This window comes from Rhinoderma darwinii, chromosome 3 (assembly GCF_050947455.1).
Source record: "Rhinoderma darwinii isolate aRhiDar2 chromosome 3, aRhiDar2.hap1, whole genome shotgun sequence".
Lineage (NCBI taxonomy): Eukaryota > Metazoa > Chordata > Amphibia > Anura > Rhinodermatidae > Rhinoderma > Rhinoderma darwinii.
The window spans coordinates 258,247,324-258,274,921 of NC_134689.1; the positions used below are offsets into that span (position 1 = coordinate 258,247,324).

The 27,598-nt window shown below is 42.4% G+C and overlaps 1 protein-coding gene across 3 annotated transcripts in view; it reads right to left on the reverse strand.

Annotated features, from left to right (window-relative positions):
* The window catches only part of SNX22 (sorting nexin 22), a 41,846-nt gene extending 23,109 nt beyond the window's left edge, over positions 1-18,737 (reverse strand). Inside the window, exons 1-2 of one of the 3 annotated variants that reach the window (XM_075857842.1) lie at positions 18,660-18,737; positions 17,184-17,240 (exon numbers count right to left, since the gene is read on the reverse strand). In XM_075857842.1, the coding sequence (XP_075713957.1) occupies positions 17,184-17,186 (3 nt within the window). In that variant the 5' untranslated portion in view covers positions 17,187-17,240; positions 18,660-18,737. Of the gene's footprint in view, positions 1-11,442; positions 11,769-17,183; positions 17,241-18,659 lie in introns of those variants that run through there. The other 2 variants (XM_075857843.1, XM_075857841.1) reach the window with 2 other exon arrangements.
* Between the last annotated feature and the right edge of the window lie 8,861 nt (positions 18,738-27,598).

Genomic DNA, 27,598 nt, shown 5'->3' on the forward strand with positions numbered 1-27,598 from the left:
TTCAGCCGTTACGGACGCTGCCGTGTGAACATACCCTAAAGCATGCAGAGTTTTGCAATACCAAACTTTTCAAGTCCTGAACAAAAGAAAATGGAAAACTAAACGTCCAATCAGAATCTAAAGAAGCGGTATTCTTAGTTTATTTCCGTGGCTTATGAGAGCACGACTTTTCCCATAAGTGCTGTAATTTCTTTTGTAAAGTAGTAAAATACTACAACTTTTAATTGTATTGGCAGAAGTTCAGTCAGTGCTTACATGGCTTGTTAATTGGTGTTTTTTACACATTTTAAACTATCAGATTTATTTTCTCTTTTTTCGTATACGGGGTCTGTTCTTTATTACTTTGGGCCTGTTCCCATCAGCGTTCGGTTTCCGTTGATGGGTTCTGTCAGACCTTTCCGTTGGAGGAACCCATCAACGGAAAAGGCGAACGGAAACCATAGCTTCCGTTTGCATCACCATTGCTTTCAATAGTAATACTTCCATTGCTAAAGGTTTCCGTTTGTCTCCGCTCTGTAAGGCTTCCATTTTTTTGGAAGAAACAATAGTGTAGTCAACTGCGCTATTGATTCCGTAAAAAAAAACGGATACCGTACAGAATGGAGACAAACGGAAACAATTAACAAAGGAAGCATTCACATTGAAATCAATGGTAATGCAATCGGAAGCTGTGGTTTCCGTTTGCCTTTCCGTTGATGAGTTCCTCAGACGGAACCCATCAACGGAAACCAAACGCTGATGTGAACACACCCTTTATTCTTAAAATCCAAGTTAATAAGTAATAAGTAATTATAAGGTGAGTGGGGGATGACTAAATGAAAACAAATTCTACCTATAAAAGTAGCTTTCTTCAAAATTTAAATATCACTTCCAAACTCCACTACGTCATCCAAATCCTAAAACTTTATGCACATGACTTTGTTTGGGATCACACAAATACCAAAATACAGTGTTAATGCATTTCAATGGGGCCATACCACAGTATACAAAGATTTCAGCATGTTTTATCAGACTGAGTTTTCCCCCTAGAAGTACTGGTTTTAGAGCCCACAATTCAGTTCCATATTGTGCACTGTATCACAGGCCAAAATGTTCACTGCTGTGTGCATGAGGGCTTGAATGAAGGGAATACCAAAGCTGGAAAGCAAGGTGCAATGGCATCACCAATTTCTGGTTATGGATACACTATTACACAAGGTGCATTTCTGCAGAGCAAGAGTCTCTGCATCGACACACGGAGTCCATACAACGTGTGCGCCATATAGCTCCATATTACAGAGGTATTCTCGGAGATCGTTCAGAGCTATAATTCGGCCACGTGCATGATGGTCTCCATCAGCACGTCATACCTACTACTACCTAACAAACCGAACAATACCCCAATTGGTACTAGTGGTCCTAGTGACTAATTTAAACAAAACCAGAAAAAAGAACAAGTCACGACCAGGTATTTGAAAAAATACAAACTGTCTTTATTAAAGTCAATTAGACACACGGAAAAAAACAACATATAAGGCTGGGTTCACATGACCTATTTTCAGACGTAAACGAGGCGTATTATGCCTCATTTTACGTCTGAAAATAGGGCTGCAATACGTCGGCAAACATCTGCCCATTCATTTGAATGGGTTTGCCGATGTATTGTGCAGACGACCTGTAATTTACGTGTCGTCGTTTGACAGCTGTCAAACGACGACGCGTAAATTGACTGCCTCGGCAAAGAAGTGCAGGACACTTCTTTGCAACGTAATTTGAGCCGTTCTTCATTGAACTCAATGAAGAGCAGGTCAAGATATACGAGCGTCACAGACGCCTCGCATAATACGAGGAGGAGCATTTACGGCTGAAACGACGCAGCTGTTTTCTTCTGAAAACAGGCTGTCATTTCAGCCGTAAATGACAGCTAGCGTGTGAACTTACCCTCACAGTTATACATAATAAAATACCATAGACCCTCGAACAGAAACGGAATCCGAACATGAAAGCAGAGTGGCCCCCCAGATGTACAAATGGTCCAATACCTCCTATAAACGGCTAAAGTGCATACATATATATTACTGAGCAGGTGCTAGGCATGGTACGCCCTGCACAGATGGACACATAAGTACAGTATAAAAAGTATATGTAAAGTACAGTCCTAAGTATACATAACATGCAAGGCAATATAATATACCTATACCTACGTAGCAGGAGATGAAAATAGGAGACCAGGACCGGGAGAGGGGACCTCTGCTTAACCCTCTCCCGGTCCTAGTCTCCTATTTTCATCTCCTGCTACGTAGGTGTAGGTATATTATATTGCCTTGCATGTTATGTATACTTAGGACTGTACTTTACATATACTTTTTATACTGTACTTATGTGTCCATCTGTGCAGGGCGTACCATGCCTAGCACCTGCTCAGTAATATATATGTATGCACTTTAGCCGTTTATAGGAGGTATTGGACCATTTGTACATCTGGGGGGCCACTCTGCTTTCATGTTCGGATTCCGTTTCTGTTCGAGGGTCTATGGTATTTTATTATGTATAACTGTTATATGTTGGTTTTTTTTCTGTGTGTCTAATTGACTTTAATAAAGACTGTTTGTATTTTTTCAAATACCTGGTTGTGACTTGTTCTTTTTTCTGATTTAGCACGTCATACCTCTTTAATCACTTTGTCTGATGCGGGACCTATGCAGTATGAAAAGAATGTCTTAAATTGATTATTCCTTTAGGCAAATATCCTCCAAAGTTATATAAATGAGAATAATGACCAGAATTAGATACACTTTCTACTGATTCCAGAACACAAGGAACTGTAAATGAACGCAATCCATTAATTGTACTATCTGTTGCCCTAATTTACCTGTCTAGGAAAAACTTATCTGGTATTCTGTATAAAAACTAGTCCATTAAAAAACAAAAATAAAAAGGAACAGTTACCCAAAAGCAACCAACCTTGCCCTGGAGAACTAACGGCTGGAATCTAAGGCCACGTCCAGGTGTGTCAGATTTGCAGTGCAGAATTTTCAATATATGTGGATGGGGTTTTCATAACCCTATCTACATGTAGCGGAATTTATTTATTTTTACTCGGAATTGAGAGCATGTTGCGGATTTGAAAATCTGTAGAATGTCAACATCTGTCGCTGATCTTTTTAATTAATTTTAATATTTGAGGACCATCTGGGGGATATATCATATCAATTGCAATGAAAAAATGGTAATGGTATTGCCCATAGCTACCAATCAAGTTGCAGTTTCATTCTCCAAAGGACCTTAGAAAAATGAGAGCTGGAATATGACTGACAACTCAGCACTTTTTCCTTTGCACCAGTTTTGCTACCCCCACCCCCACCTGTCCAGGCAACAGTATAGTATGTACATTTTAGCACTGCCCTAGAGGGTTACTCAAAGTGGCAGACGGTTGTTTTATTACGTACAGGACTTTCCAAGGTCTTCGCACACTGCCAAGTCACCAATATTAGTTCTTTGAAATAAAGAGTAAACAATATGCATGTGACATAGAACACGGAGGCACCCTGCCTGCAGCATGTAACCTGATCTGAACACGGGAAGTACACGATCTACATAGCAAAATTGTGCACAAATACAGTGCAGGCCCCAGCCCTTCACAAATACAGTGCAGGCCCCAGCCCTTCACAAATACAGTGCAGGCCCCAGCCCCTCACAAATACAGTGCAGGCCCCAGCCCCTCACAAATCTAGTGCAGGCCCCAGCCCTTCACAAATACAGTGCAGGCCCAAGCCCTTCACAAATACAGTGCAGGCCCCAGCCCCTCACAAATACAGTGCAGGCCCCAGCCCTTCACAAATACAGTGCAGGCCCCAGCCCTTCACAAATACAGTGCAGGCCCCAGCCCTTCACAAATACAGTGCAGGCCCCAGTCCTTCACAAATACAGTGCAGGCCCCAGCCCTTCACAAATACAGTGCAGGCCCCAGCCCTTCACAAATACAGTGCAGGCCCCAGCCCTTCACAAATACAGTGCAGGCCCCAGCCCTTCACAAATACAGTGCAGGCCCCAGTCCTTCACAAATACAGTGCAGGCCCCAGTCCTTCACAAATACAGTGCAGGCCCCAGTCCTTCACAAATACAGTGCAGGCCCCAGTCCTTCACAAATACAGTGCAGGCCCCAGTCCTTCACAAATACAGTGCAGGCCCCAGTCCTTCACAAATACAGTGCAGGCCCCAGCCCTTCACAAATACAGTGCAGGCCCCAGCCCTTCACAAATACAGTGCAGGCCCCAGCCCTTCACAAATACAGTGCAGGCCCCAGCCCTTCACAAATACAGTGCAGGCCCCAGCCCTTCACAAATACAGTGCAGGCCCCAGTCCTTCACAAATACAAACAAAAAGCTTTTTAACCCCTTAAAGACTAAGATCATAGCTGCCTCTTCGCATTCCATCAGCCATAACTGTAATATTTGTAAGGCTATGGAGCTATTAAAGGCCTTGTTTTTTTCTTCACGAGTCATATTCTTTAAGGCATCATTTTTGGGTAAGTACATGGTAGCATTTCATTTATAAGAAATTTTAAGTATGGGGAAAGGCATATAAAAATCAGTTCTGCATATTTTTTTTTATGACATTCACTGTTAAACTTAAAGGAGGGTATAGCTTTATTGTACGGGTCAAGGCAAGTGTGTGTATATGAGTGTAAGTAATATATGTTTTATAGACTTTGATTAAATAAAAATTATTAACTATAAATCTCTTTTTTTTTGCATTGCAGTGTGATTTTTATTTACATTTTCTTTAGTCCCATTAAAATTCTTTTACTTTTAACGTTAAAAATAATAAAAAAAAAATGTTTAAATAGAATTTATGGTCATATGTCTATATGACATTACATTACTGCCTGTGCATGTAAATTGCACAGGCATTTGTTAGGGCATACCTAAGATATTCCCTCATAGACACTATTATTAGACAGCCCTAAGGATCTTTATTATGACCAGGGCTCTCGATTTCCCAGTCAGCCCCTTTGTCCTCTCCCTGCCAGTCACGACAAAACAATCAAAGTGATTAAATGCGGTGCTTTAGGGGTTAAAATCAATGAAATTTGGTGAAATCTCATCCACTTTGCTGCTACTGTAATACGCTGCTGAATTTCCGCACAGAAAATCTGGTCGAAAATTGTGCAGTCTTTACGTTACGTGTGAACATGGCCTTTAGGTAAAAGGCAGCTAAATCTATCTAGAAATCTGCAAATCTATATGCATGCAGTAATATTGCTGTTTCAATACACCTACAGCAGACAAGCTTAATGTGTTCATACATAGAAATCTACAAATTACTACAGGTTTATCACTCTGGTCTGGAAGGATGGGCCACAAAAGCTAGAGCATTGGTCTGTTGGGGCGAACAGGTGAACTTTTTTAAAGTGAATGAATCTGCCAGAACTGGAGTGCATTTTTTGCTACTGTCAAGTCACGGGTCCCAATGCGGCCACATTTACTTACAGTACTGCGATGTACACAGGACGACACAGCAATCTCTGGACGCATTATCTTGTAGCCCTAGTCTAAGGCTGGATTTACACGAGCGGGTGCGTGATGTGCGAGAAACGCACAAATATAGGACGTGTCATGCGTTTCACGCAGCGGACATACGCTGCGTGAAAATCATGAACTGTCTGTACGGCCCCATAGACTAACATAGGTCCGTGCCAGACGCGTGAAAATCACGCGCGTTGCACAGACGTATTACACGTTCGTGTAAATAAGCCCTAAAGGGGTTATCCTCCCAGGGCAGCCCCCCTTTATGAGACAGCTATATAAAACACAATCCCCACATTATGTCCATTTACCCTAATAGGGCAGTTGACAAGTTCTGCCACCTGCTGAGCCCTTGAATCAGAGTCTACCGAGTGCCAGTCTTGTGAACATATCTGAACTAATTTGAAAAAGGTTGAATCTTTACAAATAAGAAAACCACATCTTCAAGTTTGTGAGAATTAATTCACTAGTTTGTGTTTGTAAAACCCCTGCTCCGGTATAGCAAGGAAGGAGTTGGTGGGGCATGTGACCTAGATTATGGATGCCAGTGGGCACCAACAAGCTGCTCTACCTTACTCAGGGGCTAGGGCAACAGAGTGGATAAAGGGGAAGGAAAGCCACGCTACACTTGCCCCTGCTGTATATGGGCGAGTTTTATTCTACAAAGCTAATAAAATGAATAAAAGATGCTTTTCATGGTATTTGCACTGTTACACCAGGGGGAATACCCCAAAAGAAACTGTAATATCCACCATTTCCAGTTGTCACTTTTCTAAAACTGCCACGGAACAAAGTAATTAATGAAAAAAAAAAATACAAAAGAGCAGAAGAGAACAACTCAAGCACTTACACCTAGAACTTCTGCTACCTGAGAGAACATTAGAGAACTTTTTACTTTTTTTCCTCTCTCTTTTTTTTTCATGGCAAAGTCATTATTTTCTTGTTGCATTCACTTGATACCAGTGCATGCCAGCCAGCGATCACATAAGTCAGCCAGCTTACTTTGATGTTAATGGATTTCATTCCCAGGAGAATGACCATTGTAACAAAACAGACGGGAAATTATAGACATGCCAAGTACAGTGAATCATATCAGTTTATAATGTGGGTGCTGACAGGAAAATGGATCCTTGATGCAACACATTTTTGTGCCTTGGAAAAAATATATTAGTAATAGATTATAGAATAATAATGGTAATAACATAATAAAAGCAGCAACCCATATTTTACATCCATCTACCAAAATGTATTCAAAGCCTCCAATAAATAGTCAAGACATAAATAGATCAAAAAAGACCAAAAAATGTCCAAACAAAAATGACACATTCCTCACAAACTAATGAAAGAGAACACATTTAGGCCACCTTCAGACATAAATTTGTACATGTGTTTTTGGTAAAAAAAAATATTTTGTACAGGCACTTTGCAGTTCTATTAAGAAGCCTAATGCCTCATGTACACGACCGTTGTACCACTCGGGTCGTTTTTGGCACTCGATAATCTTCACGGTCGTGTGCATGAGGCGTTATAAGAAGAAAATAGCCTCAAATACACCATAACTAGAGCATGCTACGTTATGATAAAGACGTCACTGACTCCAAAAGCAGAGATTGCATGACACTACTAAAACAAATGTTGTGTGTGAAACCGAATATCAGAGGGTCATGGCATGTTTACTGACTTTAAAGGCTATGTAAACCTTTGAACACTTTATTTTATTTTATTAATAAAACAATGTATCGTGTTTAATGCAACTTTTTATTTGTTTTTGTTTTTTTACTTTTTGAGCTTCATCTATGTACGCTAGATATATAGAAGCTGTATCTTGCACTGAGAACTAAAATCCATCAGTTCTGCGGCACTGACGGCTTCGGTGACAGCAGGTCCTACGTCTCTCTGATACACAGGATCCAGCTGTTATCGATCACTTCTAAGTTCATAACTTAGATGTGATCGATAACGGCTGGATCCTGTGTGCCAGAGACAGGTTCCACTGTGACCAAAGCCGTCAGTCCCACTGACCTGACTGATTTGGGTTGCAGCACATGATACATTATTTAAAAGATAAAAAAAAAAAGGGTTCAAAGGTTTAGGGCCTGTTCACATCACTGTTGCCCTTCCTTTGAGGGGTTCCGTTGGAGGTTTTCGTCGGGTTAACCCCTCAACGGAAAGGCAAACGGAAACCTAAGCTTCCGTTTCAATCACCATTGATATCAATGGTGAGGGAAACCTAGCTAATGGTATCCGTCTGTCACTGTTGTGACAGGGTTCCATTGTTCTTGACGGAACCAATAGCGCAGTCGACTGCGCTATTGATTCCGTCAAAACGATGTCCAATGGTGAGGGAAACAGAAGCTGAGGTTTCCGTTGGCTTTCCGCCAAGGGGTTAACCTGACGGAAACCTCCAACAGAACCCCTCAACGGAACACAGACAGTGATGTGAACAAGACCTTACATAGCCTTTAAAGTCCACATACCTGGACCCTCTGATATTCAGTTTAACCCCTTAACGACATGTCACGTACATGTACGTGACAACCGTTAAGGGGAAATATGGAGCTCACGGGCTGAGCGCGCTCCATACTCAGCGGATGACGGCTGTGTTATACAGAAGACACCTCACTTCAACGGGCGGAATCAAAGATCACTTTGATTTCACACGTTTAACACCTTAAATGCTGTGGCCAATCGCGACAGCGACATTTAAATTGTTAGAATCAGGGGGGCGACCCTCCAACACGCCATCGCCCTCACCCACGACGCGATCGGTGGGTGACAATAGTTATGGCAGCCTGGGGGCCTAATGAAGTCCTCCAGGTTTGCCATCTTTGTTCTCCTTTGAAGCCTTGCCTCTGGGCTTCAAAGGAGACTGTCAGTATCACGATATATAGAGCAATACATTAGTACTTTAGTATATCATACAAGCGATCCAACGATCGCTGGTTCAAGTCCACTTCTCTCCATTCATTTAGTCAGCGCATAGGGATCCTGCTAGATCACTATGGGCTGTCTTATACTGACACATTAACATTATTGAAGTGTTTAGACAGTTAGTAGACATTCCTTCCAGCCAGGACGGGATGTCTATTCACAATCCCAACACTTCGTTAACGTTTCTGTGGTACTTACAGCAAAGCAAGTGTAATCTCGCTGTAACCTGTCATTTACAGTGTGATCTCACGAGATTACGCTTGCTCTGCTGTAAGTACCACAAACGAAGTGCCGGGATTGTGAATAGGCATCCCGTCCTGGCTGGAAGGAATGTCTACTAACTGTCTAAACACTTCAGTAATGTTAATGTGTCAGTATAAGACAGCCCATAGTGATCTAGCAGGATCCCTATGCGCTGACTAAATGAATGGAGAGAAGTGCATGACGCCGATTGGTCGCTGATAGGTCAGCGTCATACACTCCATTGTACAACGCCCACTTGGTCTAAAGTAAAAACACACCCACTTGGGCATTAAGAAACGAATTAGCATAAAGCTAAAATCACTCCTAACGTGATAAAAATAGATAGTTTTTCTAAATAAAAACCACTACTGTCACCTACATTATAGCACCGATCTCCTTATGTAGGAGAAAGGGCACTTATAATGTGGTGACAGAGCCTCTTTAAATTATATATTGCTTGGGAGCATATTCACCACAGCAAAAATTAAATGGGCATTCCAGTAGCAAATTTTTTTTAGTCTATATAAAAAAAAGTCATGCTGATGTTTTCTGCCTCCCCCTGCCAAATTGTACAGTAGCATGTAGCCTGTGTGGTTCTCCTCTGTTCATTACTCTGGCGAGATAGTAGGTATGTTCAAGAATGACTAGAGAGAAACCAGAAGAAAACAATTGAGAAGGTGCACATAGACGGTATATAATTTGATAAAATCTATGAAAAACCTATTATTAACATTATATTGAAAATGCTATAACTTTTGTAAAGGGATAAAATCAAACTTAATAAGACAACCAGAATACCCCTTTGGAAACGGCTCATTTTGTACAAGGACACATTGTATTTCCGGGTTTTGTTTTTTTATCATTTTCAGTACAATTTTTTTTTATTTCTAATAATTTTTTTAAAGGGATTGTGCAAAAATGTTTTAATTCTTAATTCAATTGTTTTTTTTGGGGGGACGGGTTCTGTAGTTATCCAAACACCTTAAATTATGTTTCAAATATTTGTTTTTCCAGGTAATGATCGTAATATAAAATATAAGATGGCGCCCACATCTTTCAGACATTTACGGCATAACCTATGGATCTGACATGTCTGTCATGACACAACCCCTGTATACTTAATTTTTTGTTAAAAATTGTCCCACATGGGGACTTTTAGCTTTTAATTTTATTTTATTACATAAAATGCAATGGAATACCTATGTATTCCAATGCATTACTGCTTGTGGCTGTCCTGATTATCTCAGTACATCCCTAGAGCCCTTTGTTCGGCTTGGGCTGTCCCTTAAAACCGTCAACGCTGGAAATCACAAAAGGTGCACCCCTCCTTAGTTATGCCAAAATCGCTATTTATTGCATCATTACAAGGGTTAAATGGATGGGATCAGAGTTTTCTCCGATCCCGACCTTTACCGTGGGGTGAGAGCTGTCAATCTCAAAGTGGGTGATCATGCAGGCACAAACGTTGTGTAAATGTATGGCGCTGGGTGCTAGGTACTAGATCCCAGCATGTGGGGGTAAGGAATTAAATATTTAAGCGGTCCCCGTCCACTCTGGATCCATAGGGACAACACTATTGGTCATTACCCAGGTTTTTAACACCGGAGCGACAGGTAAATGTAAGAAAATATATATCTAAAAAAAAAAAGTATACTGAAGATTTATTTTTCTATTTTAGGCCGTTTGAGAGCTGGGCATCTGAAAAAGGGGCTTGCAAAAAATTAGCATCAGCTCGTCTGCGCGCCACATTCTGGTCCCATATTAAGATCTCCTAAATCAGGCCACATAAAAAGTAGATCCAATACTAAAAATGTTCGGTCACCCCTGTCAGTTCAATCCAACTCAACTGAACTTCCAGGAGCCAAGTTGACTTTATTGTAGTGGCCAGAATCTGAAAACCTTCATAGAGATAAATTCAAAAGAACCCAAAAAGTTAGTAGTAAAGTTGCAGGAGGAGGGGTTTGGGAATGTTTTCATTTCCCCTTTGAGAGAGGGGCTCCAACTCCCCTACTTCTCAGTGTCTCATTAACCACACAGAACACGGAATATCAAAGGAACTGACCCCAAACCACACTGCACAGTGACACCGATCAACGTCTGGACACAGAGCGGCCATGTTCTATAGGTGAGAAGCGTGTTAGCATTACGTAACACACAATACAGGAAAACTGTCATACGCCATACCCGAACGCAAGCATCAGCAATGTAGAAAACCCTAAATGCCATGTGTGCCATACATATTACAATATAGCTGACTGTAGACATAGCCAATGAGCCCTGGACAATAGTCATGTCATCTCTGGTATCAAAATTCTCAGATGCGCCTAACTTGTGAAGGACATTTTTAGCAGATTTGTTTACAATGGTAATGGTGCCATGTACTGGTAATAGTCGTGAATGATCATTTTCTGGGGGGCACACTTAAATGTACTGGGCATTGGTCTGCAGTGCTCCCTGTATTAATATGGAGCAATGCAAAAATTACTTTATGGGTTATTATGCCCAGATCGAAAATATGGATGGTTTATGATTTTACAATGTGAACAATGGGTAACAGTGCCAGTTTAGGTCAATCCGGGCATTCTATTGATCAGTCAGCAGCTTACAGGGTCCTTTGTACTAAGCGTCACAGGTTCCAGACAAAGCAAACCCGGGCAAGTCGTCAGCTGATCGCCTCAGGGTGCCCGGGTGTCTCCTGTCCGAGAACCATAATAATGAACAGATGGGCAGACGCCGCTCAGTGTTCCAGGCTGGCACCTACCGTGTGGGTCTTGTCAGTCTTGTACACCTGGTGTCCCACTGTCGGAATATACACGTCTATCATTCTCTAGGCTCCGTGCAGCAAGGATGGAGATGAAACAAGGTGCCCACTCAGGCTCTCGCCATGCTCTCCGGGATAGTGCTGGCTCTATATGCCCAGACAGTACGCAGGGTGCCCAGGGCTACACACAACATCTGATGTCTTCATGCCACCCCACCCCCCTCTCTGCTTTCACTGTGTCCTCTTCAGCAGTTTGAAACTTAGTAACACTAGACTCCTGTGCCAGACCCTCCCCACATACAATACTGTACCCTCCCCGGCTCCATTCATGTACCGCAGGAAAGTTGTCCCCTCCCTCCATCTCTTTCAGAGACAGGAGGCCGCGACATTCGCACGGGCTCAGACGCCCTCCTACTTTCACACGGAGCTCGCCCGTACACATAGACGAGAGGAGATGAGCGGCATTTTAGACGCTGTGTTCGCGCGCACCGCATCTATGTCAGGCTTCTGGTGATATCGGTGTGGACTAGTCATAGAATCTCTCCAAAGACGTTACACGGAGATGTGGACGTACAGGTGTCATGGCAGTGTTCCAGGCAGAGTTAGTAATCCAGGTCTACACAGGACAATTCTGAAGCGGGGTTTTTTGTTTTTTTCATGCCAAAACCAAGTTCAGACTTTGTGTTATGCAGCACTAAGCCGAAAAAAAAATGCATGTTCGTACATATGGTTTTGGTGCAATAATTACAATTAAGTTTTCTATGAAAAACTGCAATCCGGTTGAGGTATGTGAAAAACACAATTCCGTCTTTCATCTATGAAGTGAAAAACTGCAGCAAAATCGCAACAAGGGTTTTTATATTGCAACCCTAAAAAAAATGGCACATTTCTTTCCAAATCTCATTCATGCTCTGGACACTGCACTTTAACCCCCTTCCCTCCGCAGTCATTTTTCGGGTTTTCGTTTCTTTATTTTTCCTCCCCACCTTCCAAAAGTCATAACTTTATTATTTTTCCATCGATATAGCCATATGAGGGCTTGTTTTTTTGAGGGACAAGTTGTCGTTTTTCACAACAAAATTGCACCCTGGGCCGGTTTTAGACAAAATGTGGGGCCCCAAATGCTAAATTAGGGCCTGTCCACACCATGGAAATACAAACGGAAGCTATGGTTTCCATTTGGTTTGCGTTCATGGGTTCCCCTGACGAAAAGGTCTGAGAAGCGATCTATGGAACCCCCGACGCGGATGTGAACACACCCTTACTGTATCAGTAATACAATCAATTGAGAAGGTGATGTGCAGAGAACTGCATTACTGATTTCTAGCGCCTCCAGGAGTGTTACAAGACCCAAAGCATATGTCCCCCCCTCTCACACAAAAAAAATATCTATATACATATACAGTTATTAAATCATACCACTATACCAGATTAAATAATACCCCCATACTGTTACTGAACAATGCCACCACACCATAACAACATAGTGACTGAATAATACCCCCATACTGTTACTGAATAATAAACACTATACAAAGACCAATATTACCACCATGCAGTGACCATATAATGGTAGATGCCAGTTATACACAGGAGCTCTGCAGACAATATAAGTGATTACAGCACATTTATATCTAGTGACTCACAGGTGATGTTTTCTCTGATTAGAGTGAGGACTTATTCCAGTCACCACTCGTCTCTGCAGAATTTGACACACAGACATGTTGGTTTCTCGCTTTTCAAGCACCCACCACACCTATACCCCATCCTCTAAACAAACTCGTAATAAACAGTGCCCCAGATGGTAATAATGATCCCTCAGTGCTCGACACAATAAAAGTGCCCCATCAGTAACTGTGCACCCTTTGTGCCCCCACAGTAGAAATGCCCCCTTTGTGCCCCCTGTAGATATCGCCACACACGGCCCACTGTAGATAGCGCCACACACAGCCCCCCTTATATATAGTGCCACACAACGACCTTTAGTAGATAGTGCCACACAACCCCCACCTTAGTAGATAGTGCCACACAACCCCCCTGAGTAGATAGTACCACAGTCCCTCTTGTATATAGTGCCACACAACCCCCCTTAGTAGAAAGTTCCACACAACCCCCTTACTAGATCGTGCCACACAGCCCCTCTTGTATATCGTGCCACACAGCCCCCTCCCTTTTATATAGTACCACTCCTTTGTATATATAGTGCCACACAGCCCCCCCTGTATATATAGTGCCACACATCCCCCCTTGTATAAAGTGCCACACAGCCCCCTTGTATATAGTGCCACACAGCCCCCCTCCTTGTATATTGTGCCACCAAAGCAATCCCCCACTTGTATATTGCCACACAGCCCCCTCCCTTGTAGATAGTGCCACACAGAACCCTCACCACACCTATACCCCATCCTCTAAACAAACTCGTAATCTACAGTTTCCCCAGATGGTAATAATGATCCCTCAGTGCTCGATACAATAAAAGTGCCCCATCAGTAACTGCACACCCTTTGTGCCCCCACAGCAGAAATGCCCCCTTTGTGCCTCCTTTAGATAGTGCCACACACATCCCCTTATATATAGTGCTACACAACCCCACCTTAGTAGATAGTGCCACACAACCCCTCTTATATATAGTTCCACTCAACCCCCCCTTAGTAGATAGAGCCACACAGCCCCTCTTGTATATAGTGCCACACAGCCCCCTCCCTTCTATATAGTGCCACTCCCTTGTATATATAGTGCCACACAGCCCCCTATATATATAGTGCCACACAGTCCCCCTTGTATAAAGTGCCACACAGTCCCCCTTGTATATAGTGCCACACAGCCAGGGCCGGCCTTAGGATGGCGCCCCGGGCGAAATGATCTTTCGGTGCCCCACCCCCATCATTAAAAAAAAAATACCCATAAAAAATTATAATGCTCCTTTAGTGCACCCATACAGTATAATAATAATATTTAATAATATAATATATTACAACCCCTTCAAGGATGCAGTATTTTGTCCTCTAATTGTGCCCACAGTATTATGCCACCTGTAGTACCCCTACACAGTATAATGTCCGCTTAGTGGCCCCCACACAGTATAGTGCCCCTCTGTAGATTTTGCCATACTGCCTCCATGTAGAGAGTGCCATAATCCCCCACCTCCTCCTTGTAAATCGTGCCATACAGCCCCCCACACCTCCCCCTTGTAGACAGTGCCATACAGTCCCCCACCTCCCCCTTGTAGACAGTGCCATACAGTCCCCCACCTCCCCCTTGTAGACAGTGCCCCCAAACAAAAACAAAAATTGTACTCACCTAGGCCCCGTTCCCATGACGAGCTGAGCTGCTCCACGACGGGATCCTGTAGCATAGTACAGAGTTTCCCAACCTTTTCGGACTGGAGGCAGCACTGGAAAAATACAATTTCCTTAGGGCACCCCTACAAAAATAGTTTAGAGAAAAAAAAAAAAAAAGCACTACACTCCTAGGGTATGTTTACACATGTTTTTTGTAAGGCAAAAAAAATCTGCCTCAAAATTCTTTCAGGAACTGGCAGCGTCGTTTGACCTTTTTTTTGTGTTTTTTCTTAAGCCGTTGAAGTGAATGCAAAAGACGCAGGAAAAAAAGCTGCAAACAGGCGCCGCAGGTATTTTCTGCCTCCTATTAATTTCTATTGGAGGTCAGAGGCGGAAACCACTTGAACACGATCAGCCCCCCACTCACAGTAAAATGACCTTCAGCCTCCCACTCACAGTAAAATGACCATCAGCCCACCACTCACAAATTCCCCCTGTAGGTAGCGCCACACAGCCCCTTGTAGGTAGCACCAAACAGCCCCGTGTAGGTAGCGCCACACAGCCCCCTCGTAGGTAGCGCCACACAGCCCCCTCGTAGGTAGCGCCACACAGCCTCCTTGTAGGTGGCGCCACACAGCCCCCCTTGTAGATGGCGCCACACAGCCCCCTTGTAGATGGCGCCACACAGCCCCCTTGTAGATAGCACCACACAGCGCCCTGCCTTTTTTGGGTGGTTTATGGCCCGAAAAACGGGTGAAATTAGCACGTGTGAACATACCCTAACAGGCGGTTTTTATTTTGTGTAATTTTATACATGCATTTTTCCTGGCATTTGAACTAAAAAAACAACAAAAAACACCATACCTGGATCATGCTCCATTTTGATAAAAATGCCACTGACCCCCCAAAAGCTACAAAGGTCACCACATTACGCTGAACCTTAAACACAGAGCAGGTCACTGTGCAGTCACATGGGATTGCAGGCTCCAGATATTCAAAGATAGAAAAATATAATAATACAAAAAACGGAAGCACTAATCATGTACATGGGGAAGGAGTACAGTATAATATGGAGAAAAACATTTCACCAAAGTGTCGATTTAAAGATAATTTGTCACCACATTTTGCTCATGAAATAAAGGATATATAGGGCTTCTAGACTATGCTATGGGTCTTCTCTCTTCCAACGCCAAGGTTGAAGGACTTGTGGGTGACGTCATGATTCCCAGCCAGCTTCTTTCACTGCAGACACACAGCGTGACGTCACCCACAGGTCCTTCTCCCTTGGCGTCGGAAGAGAGAAGACACATCCGCTCCAGGCGTCAGAGAGTACAGTTGAATTTGCAGCATGTGCAGGTAAACATAGCAAACTCCCTAGAGACGAGCATATTAACCTTTTGGACGCCTGGAGCCGATGTATCTTCTTTGTCCGACGACAAGGTTGAAGGACCTGTGGGTGACGTCACGCTGTGTCTGCTGTGAAAGAAGCTGGATGGGAGCGATGAGAAGTGCATGACGCTGATTTGTCAGCGTCATACACTTCTATTCACAACGCCCAGTTGTCCATTGAAAAGCTCATTTGCATAAATATAAAATTGCTCATAACTTGGGCAAAAATTATCGTTTAAAAAAAACCCAAAAAACTTTGCTGTTAGGCTGGGTTCACACGACCTATTTTCAGACGTAAACGAGGCGTATTATGCCTCGTTTTACGTCTGAAAATAGGGCTACAATACGTCGGCAAACATCTGCCCATTCATTTGAATGGGTTTGCCGACGTACTGTGCAGACGACCTGTTATTTACGCGTCGTCGTTTGACAGCTGTCAAACGACGACGCGTAAAAATAAAGGCTCGTCAAAAGAAGTGCAGGACACTTCTTTGGACGTTTTTGGAGCTGTTTTTTCATAGACCAATGAAAACAGCTCCAAAAACGGACGTAAAAAACGGCGCGAAAAATGCGAGTTGGTCGAAAAACGTCTGAAAAGCAGGGTCTGTTTTCCCTTGAAAACAGCTCTGGATTTTCAGACGTTTTTGGTCACTACGTGTGCACATACCCTTATCTACATTGCAGCGCCGATCACATGCAATAGGAGATAGGGATTTGATAATCTGGTGACAGAGCCTCTTTAAAGGCTATACTGGGTTGAGGAGATAAATTAAATGTATTTTAAGATAATTTGTTTAGATTTAGGCGAACAACAGTGCGGCCCAGTAACACCATGTTCTGGCCTGGTGAGGCTCCAGTAGAAAAAGGTTGAAAAGACCTGGTCTAGAGTATCAGTGTAACCCACTATATCTATTTCATAGGTCACCTGGTAACATTTCAGAAGATGTTTCAACATGAGCTTTCCCTTTCATAGTAAATGGATGTGTTTTGACAAGAAGTTCCCCTTAGGTCACGAATCTGATATTAACTGAGTCCTGTTACATGAACATCCAATTGGTCTGGAATACTTACCATAATATTAACATACCAGACTGCAGGAAGTCCGTGTGGGAGTAAAATTCCCTGAAACTAACAGAGTAGAATATTTTTAGTCCGTTGAATCCGCAGGGATTTTTAAGCAACATATATACATAATGCTATTAGTATATTACAAGACTACCCAAGTACATTACTGTGCAACACCAGTTTTGTGATGCTGTCGATCACCGTGTAATCTTCAACAAATGTTTGTGAAGAGTGTTTTTGTATAAATATGGGGAAGAAAATATATGTAAAACATGTTGCTCTATCAGGTGTGGGCTTTGATAATCTAGCTTTGACTTGCAAAATGAGAGCTTGAATCGGAGAAACTGCAAATTTAATGCGCCAGTCATACGCCAGTCTTAATAGAATGAAAATTTAAAGTAAAAGCCTCTTAATAAATGTGTCGCAACGGTCGGCCGGGCGACACAATTGTGTGGCAACAGGCGCGGCCATAAACCATCCATCCCCCCCCACATCGGCAATAAATGTTTTTAAAAAAAACCCTATTAAATCACACCTCACCGATCCTCTTCTCCCCCTGTGGGTCCCCTCATCACCCCAGCACAGCTCGTACAAGGTCCTGATGCCGAGCAGCTTCTGGGCCCTATATGTGACGCAACACTTCAAAGTCATCAGTGCTGTGTAGCATACAAAGTTCTGACGCTGGTCGGTGACGGTACGGTGTATGAGCCGCGTCATACTGAGGGGACCCAAAAAGGTGTGGTGAGATGAGCATATATATTTTTTTTAATGTAACTGACAATGTGGGGGCAGGCAGAGGGCAAGGTACGAGGCCCAGCACAGTTCTCTACCTTGCTACTCCCCATAGAGTGAAATCAGGAGCTGGTGTAGATTTCCACTATCATTTATGCCAGTTTTATAATAAATTTGTAGGACCACTGTGTCCCTGGTTCCTTTGCCAAAGACTCGCCCCCTTTCCGAAAAAGGCTGGTGTAAAAATGCCAAATGTCGCAATTTGCACCGCAAATTACAACTTCTGGGCCCTTTTGCAACTTTTCTACGCCAGAAAACGGGTGTAGAAAGGTAGATAGATTACTCCCTATGAATTTGTTTTTAGGTACAGCCCATAACATTATTTTTTTTGCCATTTTGATGACGTGTGCCTTTCAGTATTAAATCTACTAATGTAAATGGTAAATGTAAATCTCCATGTATTCAATTTCCATGCACATTTGGAAATACCTGATATATTTATTAGGTTATACTCCAAAAGAGTTGAACAACATGTTATTTAGTAACTACAGTATCGCATGCACCCACACATACTGGTTTCATTTTTCCAAGCTCCCCTTCATGTTTGTGCCAGAGCTGGTAATTGGGGGTGACACACACACACACACACACACACACACACACACACACACACATACACACATACACACTGTGCTCTCTGTCCGTTAGCCGAATGCGACAGAGAAGAATAAGGCACTACTGTTTACTTACGTCCGGCAGTGGAGTGGGTCAGGAAGGGAACTGCTGTTACTGGCACACACACACTGAACACTTGTCTGCAGGTGTGTATCTATGTGCTGAAATGAAGAAGGTTTTTTTTTATTAGTATACACTGCAATTCATGGATCCTCTTTTATTATTATTGATTAATATTGGTCTACATCAACTCGAATGTCTAATGCTGACTGAACTAACTGCACAGTATGCATACAGATGTAGCCAAGTTTATCTTGACTGATAACTTGATGCAGCGTGATATCCCACAACAGAAGCCATTGAAAAAGTCAAGTTAAAGTTTCTTGACACTGTGTATTTACTGCGTTAAAAGTCAAGATAAAGATGTCTACATCTGTATTTATACATTCATTTGTAGGAGAACCAAATTAAGGGCTCATGCACACTATAGTGAAATTCTTCAGTGTGCTATCCATTTTTTAACGGATAGTACACTGACCCATTAATTTCTATGGGGACATGCAAACATCCGTTTTTTTTTCGTGGATCCGTGTGTCCGTTCCACAAATTATAGAACAGGTCCTATTCCTGTCCGTTTTTGTGGATCAGTCTCAGCCATTCTTTTCATTGGTCTGTTAAAAATACGGACTGCACATGGAAGCCATCCGTGTGCGGTCCGTGTATTGTGGCTGTATAAAAGGTGGCAGATGTGTCCATGAGCCCTTAACCTACTGCCATAAAGTCGAGTTATATCTCTAAAATTATATTTTGAATCTTTGGGATGTACCAGAGGTATCACGTAAAAAATGTCACCTAGGTTCAGCAGGCCATATATGTAATGTATTTTCTTATAATAGGATCTATAGCAATGAGACATGCACAGTCCTAATAGATCACTCACTGTCATCAAACATAATCTGTGACATAGATGCAGCATGTTTTTACATGTTCATGAATCTGCATTCCATAGAACTAGAGTCTTAGTCCAGGACTACATTGAGACTTTTTGTAGAGATACTGATTGATTTTAACTATTGAGTTACAGCTGCAGTCCAAATGAATACATTGAATTGTGGACTGCAGCTGTCACCAAATGGCTAAATTCAGTAGTACTACAAAAAGCCTCAGTGTATCCCCAGCTGTAAGTAACAGTGCAAAAGCCTTGTCAAATTACGGTACATTATATGAAGATTTGCTAAATTAAAAAAGTACCCCATCTCTGCAGGAAGCAAACTTAAATATAACATATTTCAAAATGTAATCATATTAAATTTTAATCAACTATTACTCTTTATTTTCTTTAATTTATCATACTGGAAAAAAATTAAACATACCATTTGCCATGTGTAAAAATGTTAGTACCTATTCAGTTGATCAGGTAAAGGCAAAGGGCTGAGTCCAGCGATAAGAAGATAAAATGGAAACTAATTCCGAGTTTACTAGAGTTTCAATTTAAAAGGTCCAATAGTTTGGAGACCAACCACCCAGAACCTAATATGCCCATCCGCCTAAAAAAAGCAATAAAGACCTTGCAGAACAACAAAGAACTTACGATAAAAATGGCAGACAAGGGCGGAGGAATTGCTATTATGAACAAATCGGATTACCAAAAATCAATAATAGATATGCTATCTGATGAAAACACCTACCAAAAACTTGACACAAATCCAACAGTGAAAATAAAATTCTTAATGAAAAGCTTACTGAACGAGGGACTCCAAGGCGGGTTCATCAACCAGAAACAATTTAATTATCTATACGTTGAACAACCCATTACTCCCATAATTCATGCTTTACCTAAAACCCATAAACAAATTAATCCCCCACCAATGAGACCCATAGTCTCAGGGATAGGATCCATATTAGAAAAATTATCCGAATGGCTTGACACTCTGTTACAACCTCTGGCTCAACAAACACCTGGATTTCTAAAGGATACCAAAAACGTCCTTACTTCTCTAAAAGACAAAATATGGAACGAGAATTACACCTGGCTAACTTGTGATGTTGTCTCACTTTACACATCAATTCCCCACCATGTAGCCCACACTGCCCTAGAAAGCCACCTCCAGACACACAGTACTTACGATAGAAATTTCCAAACGTATATTCTAAATGTTCTGATGTTCCTAATGAAGCACAACTTCTTCCAATTTGATGGTAAATTTTTTCTCCAACTGAAAGGCGTCTCTATGGGAGCCAAATTCTCCCCATCAATTGCAAACCTAGTGATGGCGTGGTGGGAGGAATCATACATTTTTTCTAGCAACAATTCTTATGGCAAAAGCATTGAGTGGTACGGACGTTACATCGATGACCTCCTGCTAATATGGAAGGGACCCATCGATTGTATTCCAAACTTTGTGGACTACCTGAACCAAAACCCCTATAACCTTAAGTTCACCTACAACCACAACAAAACGTCAATTGTCTTCTTAGACCTAGAACTTGAAGGAAAAACCGGTCAAATAATCACAACTCAAACGCACCAAAAACCTACTTCCGCCAACTCCATCTTGCATGCCAAAAGTAATCATTCCATACACACAATTAAAGCCATCCCAGTTGGAGAACTTCATCGTGCCAAAAGAAACTGCACATCAACCAACCAATTTAACATAGAACAAGACCATATTACAACAAGACTGAGAAATAGAGGCTATCCACAGTGGTCCCTCAACAGAGCCCGTGATATCATAACCAAAAAACCAAGAGCTCAACTTTTAGAACAGCACAAATTGAACAAATCAAATTCCAACCAACCAACTCTGGTTCTACAGCAAAGCAACCAGTTTGCGGAAATAAAGCATCTAGTAAATAGGTACTTACCCATTCTCATGGAGGACGTCGATCTGCGGTCCATCCTAAAGGAAGGGTGTAGAATAATAGCTAGAAAAGCTCCAACAATAGGTAGTACACTCTCACCATCCCTATTTACATCACATGAGACCAAATCAACGTGGTTGGAAACCAAAGGGTTCTACAAATGTGGACAGCACCCCTGCAAGGTATGCCAATATGCTTACCCTACAAAAACCTTCTGTGACTCCACACAGTCAGACACATACACTATCCAAAACTACATCAATTGTAACTCTGAGTCTGTTGTCTATGTCATTGAATGCATAGATTGCCAACTAAAATACATAGGCTGCACGAACCGCAAATTCAAAATTAGGATCCTTGAACACCTCGGTTATATAAGAAATCCAAACATCTTAAACATTTCGAGTGCCTCCAAACATTTTATACATAACCACAATCGAACAGTAAAATCCTTCCGATGTTTCGCTATAGAAAAAATCAGTCTCCCCAAAAGAGGAGGCGACCTGAAACACAAAACGCATCTGCGAGAGGCCTTTTGGATATACAGATTAAAAACAAGGTTCCCACAGGGACTCAATCTCAAAAAAGAACTTATGTTCCAGTATTAAACCCAGCCCATGTTTCAATATCAACATACCCTGTTTTGCTCAGTCATTAACGTGTCAAAGCAACAGTCTTATGCCAATGATCTCTCTCCACCTGGACTCAAAGTCAAAAATATTTTTGCATACATAACATGTGCTTTTTGTTATGCAATTCACACAATATTACGACTTTTTTTAGCCTTCTGTCTATAATCACCCTATTGTTCTGCATTTTTTTCGAATTTTTTCTTCCTTGCACTCCCTGCACTCCAGATTTCGTTCCAGCGCATAGATACTGAGGGCCCTCCCCCAAATCCGTTTTATTATTTAATCAAAACATAAATTAATAACCCCAACATATGCATAGTTCCACCACTCAGCTGACCCCAGGAATACTCGTTCAACATACAAATTCTAACACCACACATACCATATCTTTCATAACACACAGCCCCAGCCCCGAACATCCTTTTGCAGCATACTCTCAACAAGTAGTATTCAACCATAGTTCACACTAGTTCATGCCTGCCAACAGCGATGTTTTTAAAATGGAAAAGTTTTTTTCCCCACACGCAGACAAACACAGAAAACCTGCAATATAAACAAATCGTCTTGCATGATTCCTCCTGAAAGATCACAACGTAATTCTAAGTGACATTGCCCGCAATAGTTAGATGTCGTCATCCCACTGCATTTCACATATCACGGCGCTCCATAGCAAAAATCTTACACAAATTCTACCCCTTATACTCTTCTCAAGAACAATAACACAAAAATAGAAATATGTATTGTGGTAGATACCACGCTACACCCACTTACCTTGAATCAGAGCAGACCGGAGCGTCAGCTGACTCCAGGAGGCTCGTCAGGTGCCCTGGCTTTTCATTGGTCCTCCGATAAGCCAGTAGTACAAACGAAGCCTAGAATGTAAACAAAGAAGTTAATACCACGCAACATACACAACCGATGTTTCAATACCTCTCGGTCGTATCAATAAAGCATTTAGTCAAATACTCAGATGTTTCTACTTCCCAGGCTTTTGTCCTTCACCCCTTCACACGAGTATTCTTTGATAATGTTATATCTCCCAGCAGTTATCCACCCCGAACCTCTAAATGCACTGCCTTGCGTTCCAGTGACTCATCGCAAGCTGACACGCAATTAAGTTAACCAGCTGTACAAGCCGGAACCTATGCATATAAAACCAGGGCCCCAGCCTCTACACTTTAAACAGCCATGATTAAGGACGTGCTCAACGTCTGAAACGCGTAGGCCCCAAGACTGGACCGTCATATCCTTCTATTTGCACACCAGGACTCCAAACTATTGGACCTTTTAAATTGAAACTCTAGTAAACTCGGAATTAGTTTCCATTTTATCTTCTTATCGCTGGACTCAGCCCTTTGCCTTTACCTGCCTATACCCAACGTGTGCCGACACGAGAGCCCGTGCGATGACTACGACACACACATCAAGTGTCAGGTGAGCTGGAGGACCTCTTCCACATACTTTCTTTCTATTCAGTTGATCACATAGTGTTGTTTTTTTTTTGTTTTTTTGGGGGGGTTCTAGGGTACATTCACATGGGGCAGTAATGGTGCAACAAAGATACATACCATTTCAGCTTCTGTGAATGTACCCTTAAAAATAAAAGGGGTTTTCCTGGAGTTTAAAAAATTAGCCTGACAGTAGAAATTGGATAAAATAAAAAAATACTCACCTGTTAAATGGTTACTAACTTTTCAACAAACCTAATGCTCAATCGGTAGTACAAACAAATATTAGAAATTTTAAAATATATCTTATTAGAGAACAATGCCTCGTTCTCCATTCATCAGGTTTCTTTCCTGTCCCCCTTAACTGTTCACTCACTCTAAATTTACTGCTAAATCTGGTCTCCTCAAGACGAGATGGAGTGTTAGCTCACTGAAGGATCAGATACAGCTGCCCATAAAAGTCTATGGAGAGGGGAGGGGAGGAAAGAGCAGGAGCAAAATGAGAGAGAGGCAGAGAGACACGGAGACCCTGCTCCAACTTCTAATGAAGTTAAATATCACCCCAGTCCTGAATTCTCAGCCACACTGCTCATTTGTAGTGTCCACGGTCGCGGATCATCGGGATTACTCACCCCCTGACGGCCGCAGCCATGGATCTGTGAGCGCGGGCCCGCATCTCCACCCTAGGAGACGCCTGCACTCACTTCCGCTCTGTTCTTCTGTGTCCCGTAGGGTGCACGCGCACGCTCGTGCCCGGCCTTAAAGAGCCAGCACGTGCACATGAAAATAATCATTTGTTAGCCCATGATCCCCTAGACTATATGAAGGGGCCTGCCCTTTTACTCCTTGCCTGAGCGTTGTTGTGTTTACCTGTGTTATTCTTGCAAATGGTCCCTTAGCGTTATCCTGTTCTCAGTGTTCCCGTACCTGCTACCTGTATCCCGTGCTACCTTGTTCCTGTGCCTTAGAAAGTTGGAGTCGTGTTGTGCCACCGGTCACACCTGCTGTGTTACACCATGCCTGGTGTATGCTGCCAAGGTCCCATGTGAGCCCAGCCGTTGCTACTGTCTGAACTACTACAGGTACCCTTGTGCTTGGACTATATATACATTGACTCGGTACACTGTTTGGCCAACTGCTATCCCACTGCGGCAGTACGGCCCAGTGGGTCCACATACCCACAGATCGTGACATCATTACTGCTGTATAATCTCCATGCAGCTGCCGCTTCTAATGGTGTGCTACAAAGAAATTGGGAAGCAGGATGTTTTTGTCTCTATGTGTGCTTTGTATGGCAGCTATGATGGCAGTTAGGGCCATCCACTAGCTCAGGGAAAACTGAGAATTAGAAAGAGGGCCTTCAGAGTGAAAAACTGCTAAAAAAATTTGAAAACAAGTCATATAACGGCTATAAATAGTTTTGATCTTCAGGTACACACACATATGACTGCTTATTCTGAAAAGTCACCTAAAAGCTTTAAATCAAGCGGCGATCCAGCAGCGACTTTCTGATGGTCCAATCTGGTCCTTGCTTACTTACCCTGCAGTGATAATGAGCGACCATCAGGGACCACCGGCACTGGAGAAGTGGTGGATTTAATAGGTGAGTATTGGTTAATTTCTTAATTTTATCCCATTTCCTAATGTCAGTCTACATTATTAAACTCTCGGAAAACCCCTTTGATTCATAGGCCTCATCATGCACACGACTGTGTTACGGCTCAATCTTGTACAAAGCAGTAATAGGGTTGCTATAGAGGTTTACAAAGGCCTCCCCTATACCATTGTATGCCTCTAAGCTCATACGGAGGTATTTTCTTTTACATTTGCACAGATCAGCACCATCGGATGCTGTATGTATGTGCAGAAATATTCTTCCCTAGAAGCATTGTAGAATATCTCTGGCCAAAAGTCTAACAGCAGTGCAGAGAGGTTGTATAGCTCTGTACTAAGGAGCTATAGAGGCTCAGTACACTGAGCTCTGCCGGCTGCATGAACCCTTTACAGCCGGACCAAGCTTTCTTTTGTTTTTTTGTCATAGAACTCCAAGAGCCATAAGTTTTTTATTTTTGTGTCCATGTAGCTGTGTGAGGGCTGTGTGAGGGTATAAGTAATATGTTAACTTTATTCTACAGGTCGTTATGAATTTGGCCTTACCAAGTATGTATTTTTTTTCATGGTGAACTAGTTAAAAAAAAAATATATATATATAAGTTTGTTTTCTTTTTTTCAAATTCAAGGCTTTTTCAATTTTCAATAACATAACAGGTAAAGCAAAAAACTATTTGCTCCAAGAAATTCCTGAAGAAATAAACAATTAAAGAAAAAACCTTCAAGACAAGGGTAAAGAATTGGGTGAGGATAGAGGGAAGGGGGGGTCGGGGGTCTAAAAGGGAAGAAAAAAAATCTCAACAACAATAATCTTTGGAAAGACAGTTAACTATTAACTCCCCAGGTAGAACCTCTACCTGGGGAGTTAATAGTTAAAGAGGCTCTGTCACCAGATTTTGCAACCCCTATCTGCTATTGCAGCAGATAGGCGCTGCAATGTAGATTACAGTAACGTTTTTATTTTTAAAAAACGAGCATTTTTGGTCAAGTTATGACCATTTTTGTAGTTATGCAAATGAGGCTTGCAAAAGTCCAAGTGGGTGTGTTTTAGGTGCGTACATCGGGGCGTTTTTAATACTTTTACTAGCTGGGCGCTCTGAAGAGAAGTATCATCCACTTCTCTTCAGAACGCCCAGCTTCTGGCAGTGCAGACACAGCGTGTTCTCGAGAGATCACGCTGTGTCGTCATTTACAGGTCCTGCATCGTGTCAGACGAGCGAGGACACCGGCACCAGAGGCTTCAGTTGATTCTGCAGCAGCATCGGCGTTTGCAGGTAAGTAGCTACATCGACTTACCTGCAAACGCTGATGCTGCTGCAGAATCAACTGTAGCCTCTGGTGCCGGTGTCCTCGCTCGTCTGACACGATGCAGGACCTGTGAGTGACGACACAGCGTGATCTCTCGAGAACACGGCTGTGTCTGCACTGCCAGAAGCTGGGCGTTCTGAAGAGAAGTGGATGATACTTCTCATCAGAACGCCCAGCTAGTAAAAGTATTAAAAACGCCCCGATGTACGCACCTAATACACGCCCACTTGGACTTTTACTTCTAAACACACCCACTTGGACTTTTGCAAGCCTCATTTGCATAACTACAAAAATGGTCATAACTTGACCAAAAATGCTCGTTTTTTAAAAATAAAAACGTTACTGTAATCTACATTGCAGCGCCTATCTGCTGCAATAGCAGATAGGGGTTGCAAAATCTGGTGACAGAGCCTCTTTAACTGTCTTTCCAAAGATTATTGTTGTAGAGATTTTTTACAATACTTTGCATCAGTTGATACGCTCTTCTGCAGTGGTAAGTAATGCCAAACCTTGGCATTACTTACCACTGCAGAAGAGCGTATCAACTGATGCAAAGTATTGTAAAGTGTCAAAGGTTCTGTATGAGTTTAAGTTTTGGAAGGTAATGAGTAGTGTCTGAGTAGAAAGTTTTTTGGCCACCTGGAGGGGGTAGCACACAAGAGCATGTTTATATCTTGGGAAACCAGAAGTTAACATAAAGAGAAAAGGACTTTAGGTGTGTTAGGAATGGTTATGGAGGTCATTTCCCCAGAACCGATGGATGGGGGACAGCTCCACCATACGTGTGACATTGTACCCCTTTCCGCACCACACCTCCAGCACAGATCATAGATTTGTAGGTAAAATTAAAAGATTTTGACTATTGGAAAGCATCAAAAGTCTTACCCAGCTCCCGTTACCATGCAGTGCAAAAGAAAGGAAGGTCAGAGGAGTTGTGTGAATAACTCCATTGAAATGCATGGGTCAATGTGCAGTCCATTGTTGAAACGGATAGCACGCTGAAAAGAATAAGGCCTCATGCACATGACCGTAGCCATGTGCACGGCCGTAATTTTCGGGTCGGCCGGCCGCGGAGTGACACCCGCGAGCCTCCCGCAAATCGCGGACCGTGCACATGGCCGTATCCATTATTTCCTATGAGCCTGGACCT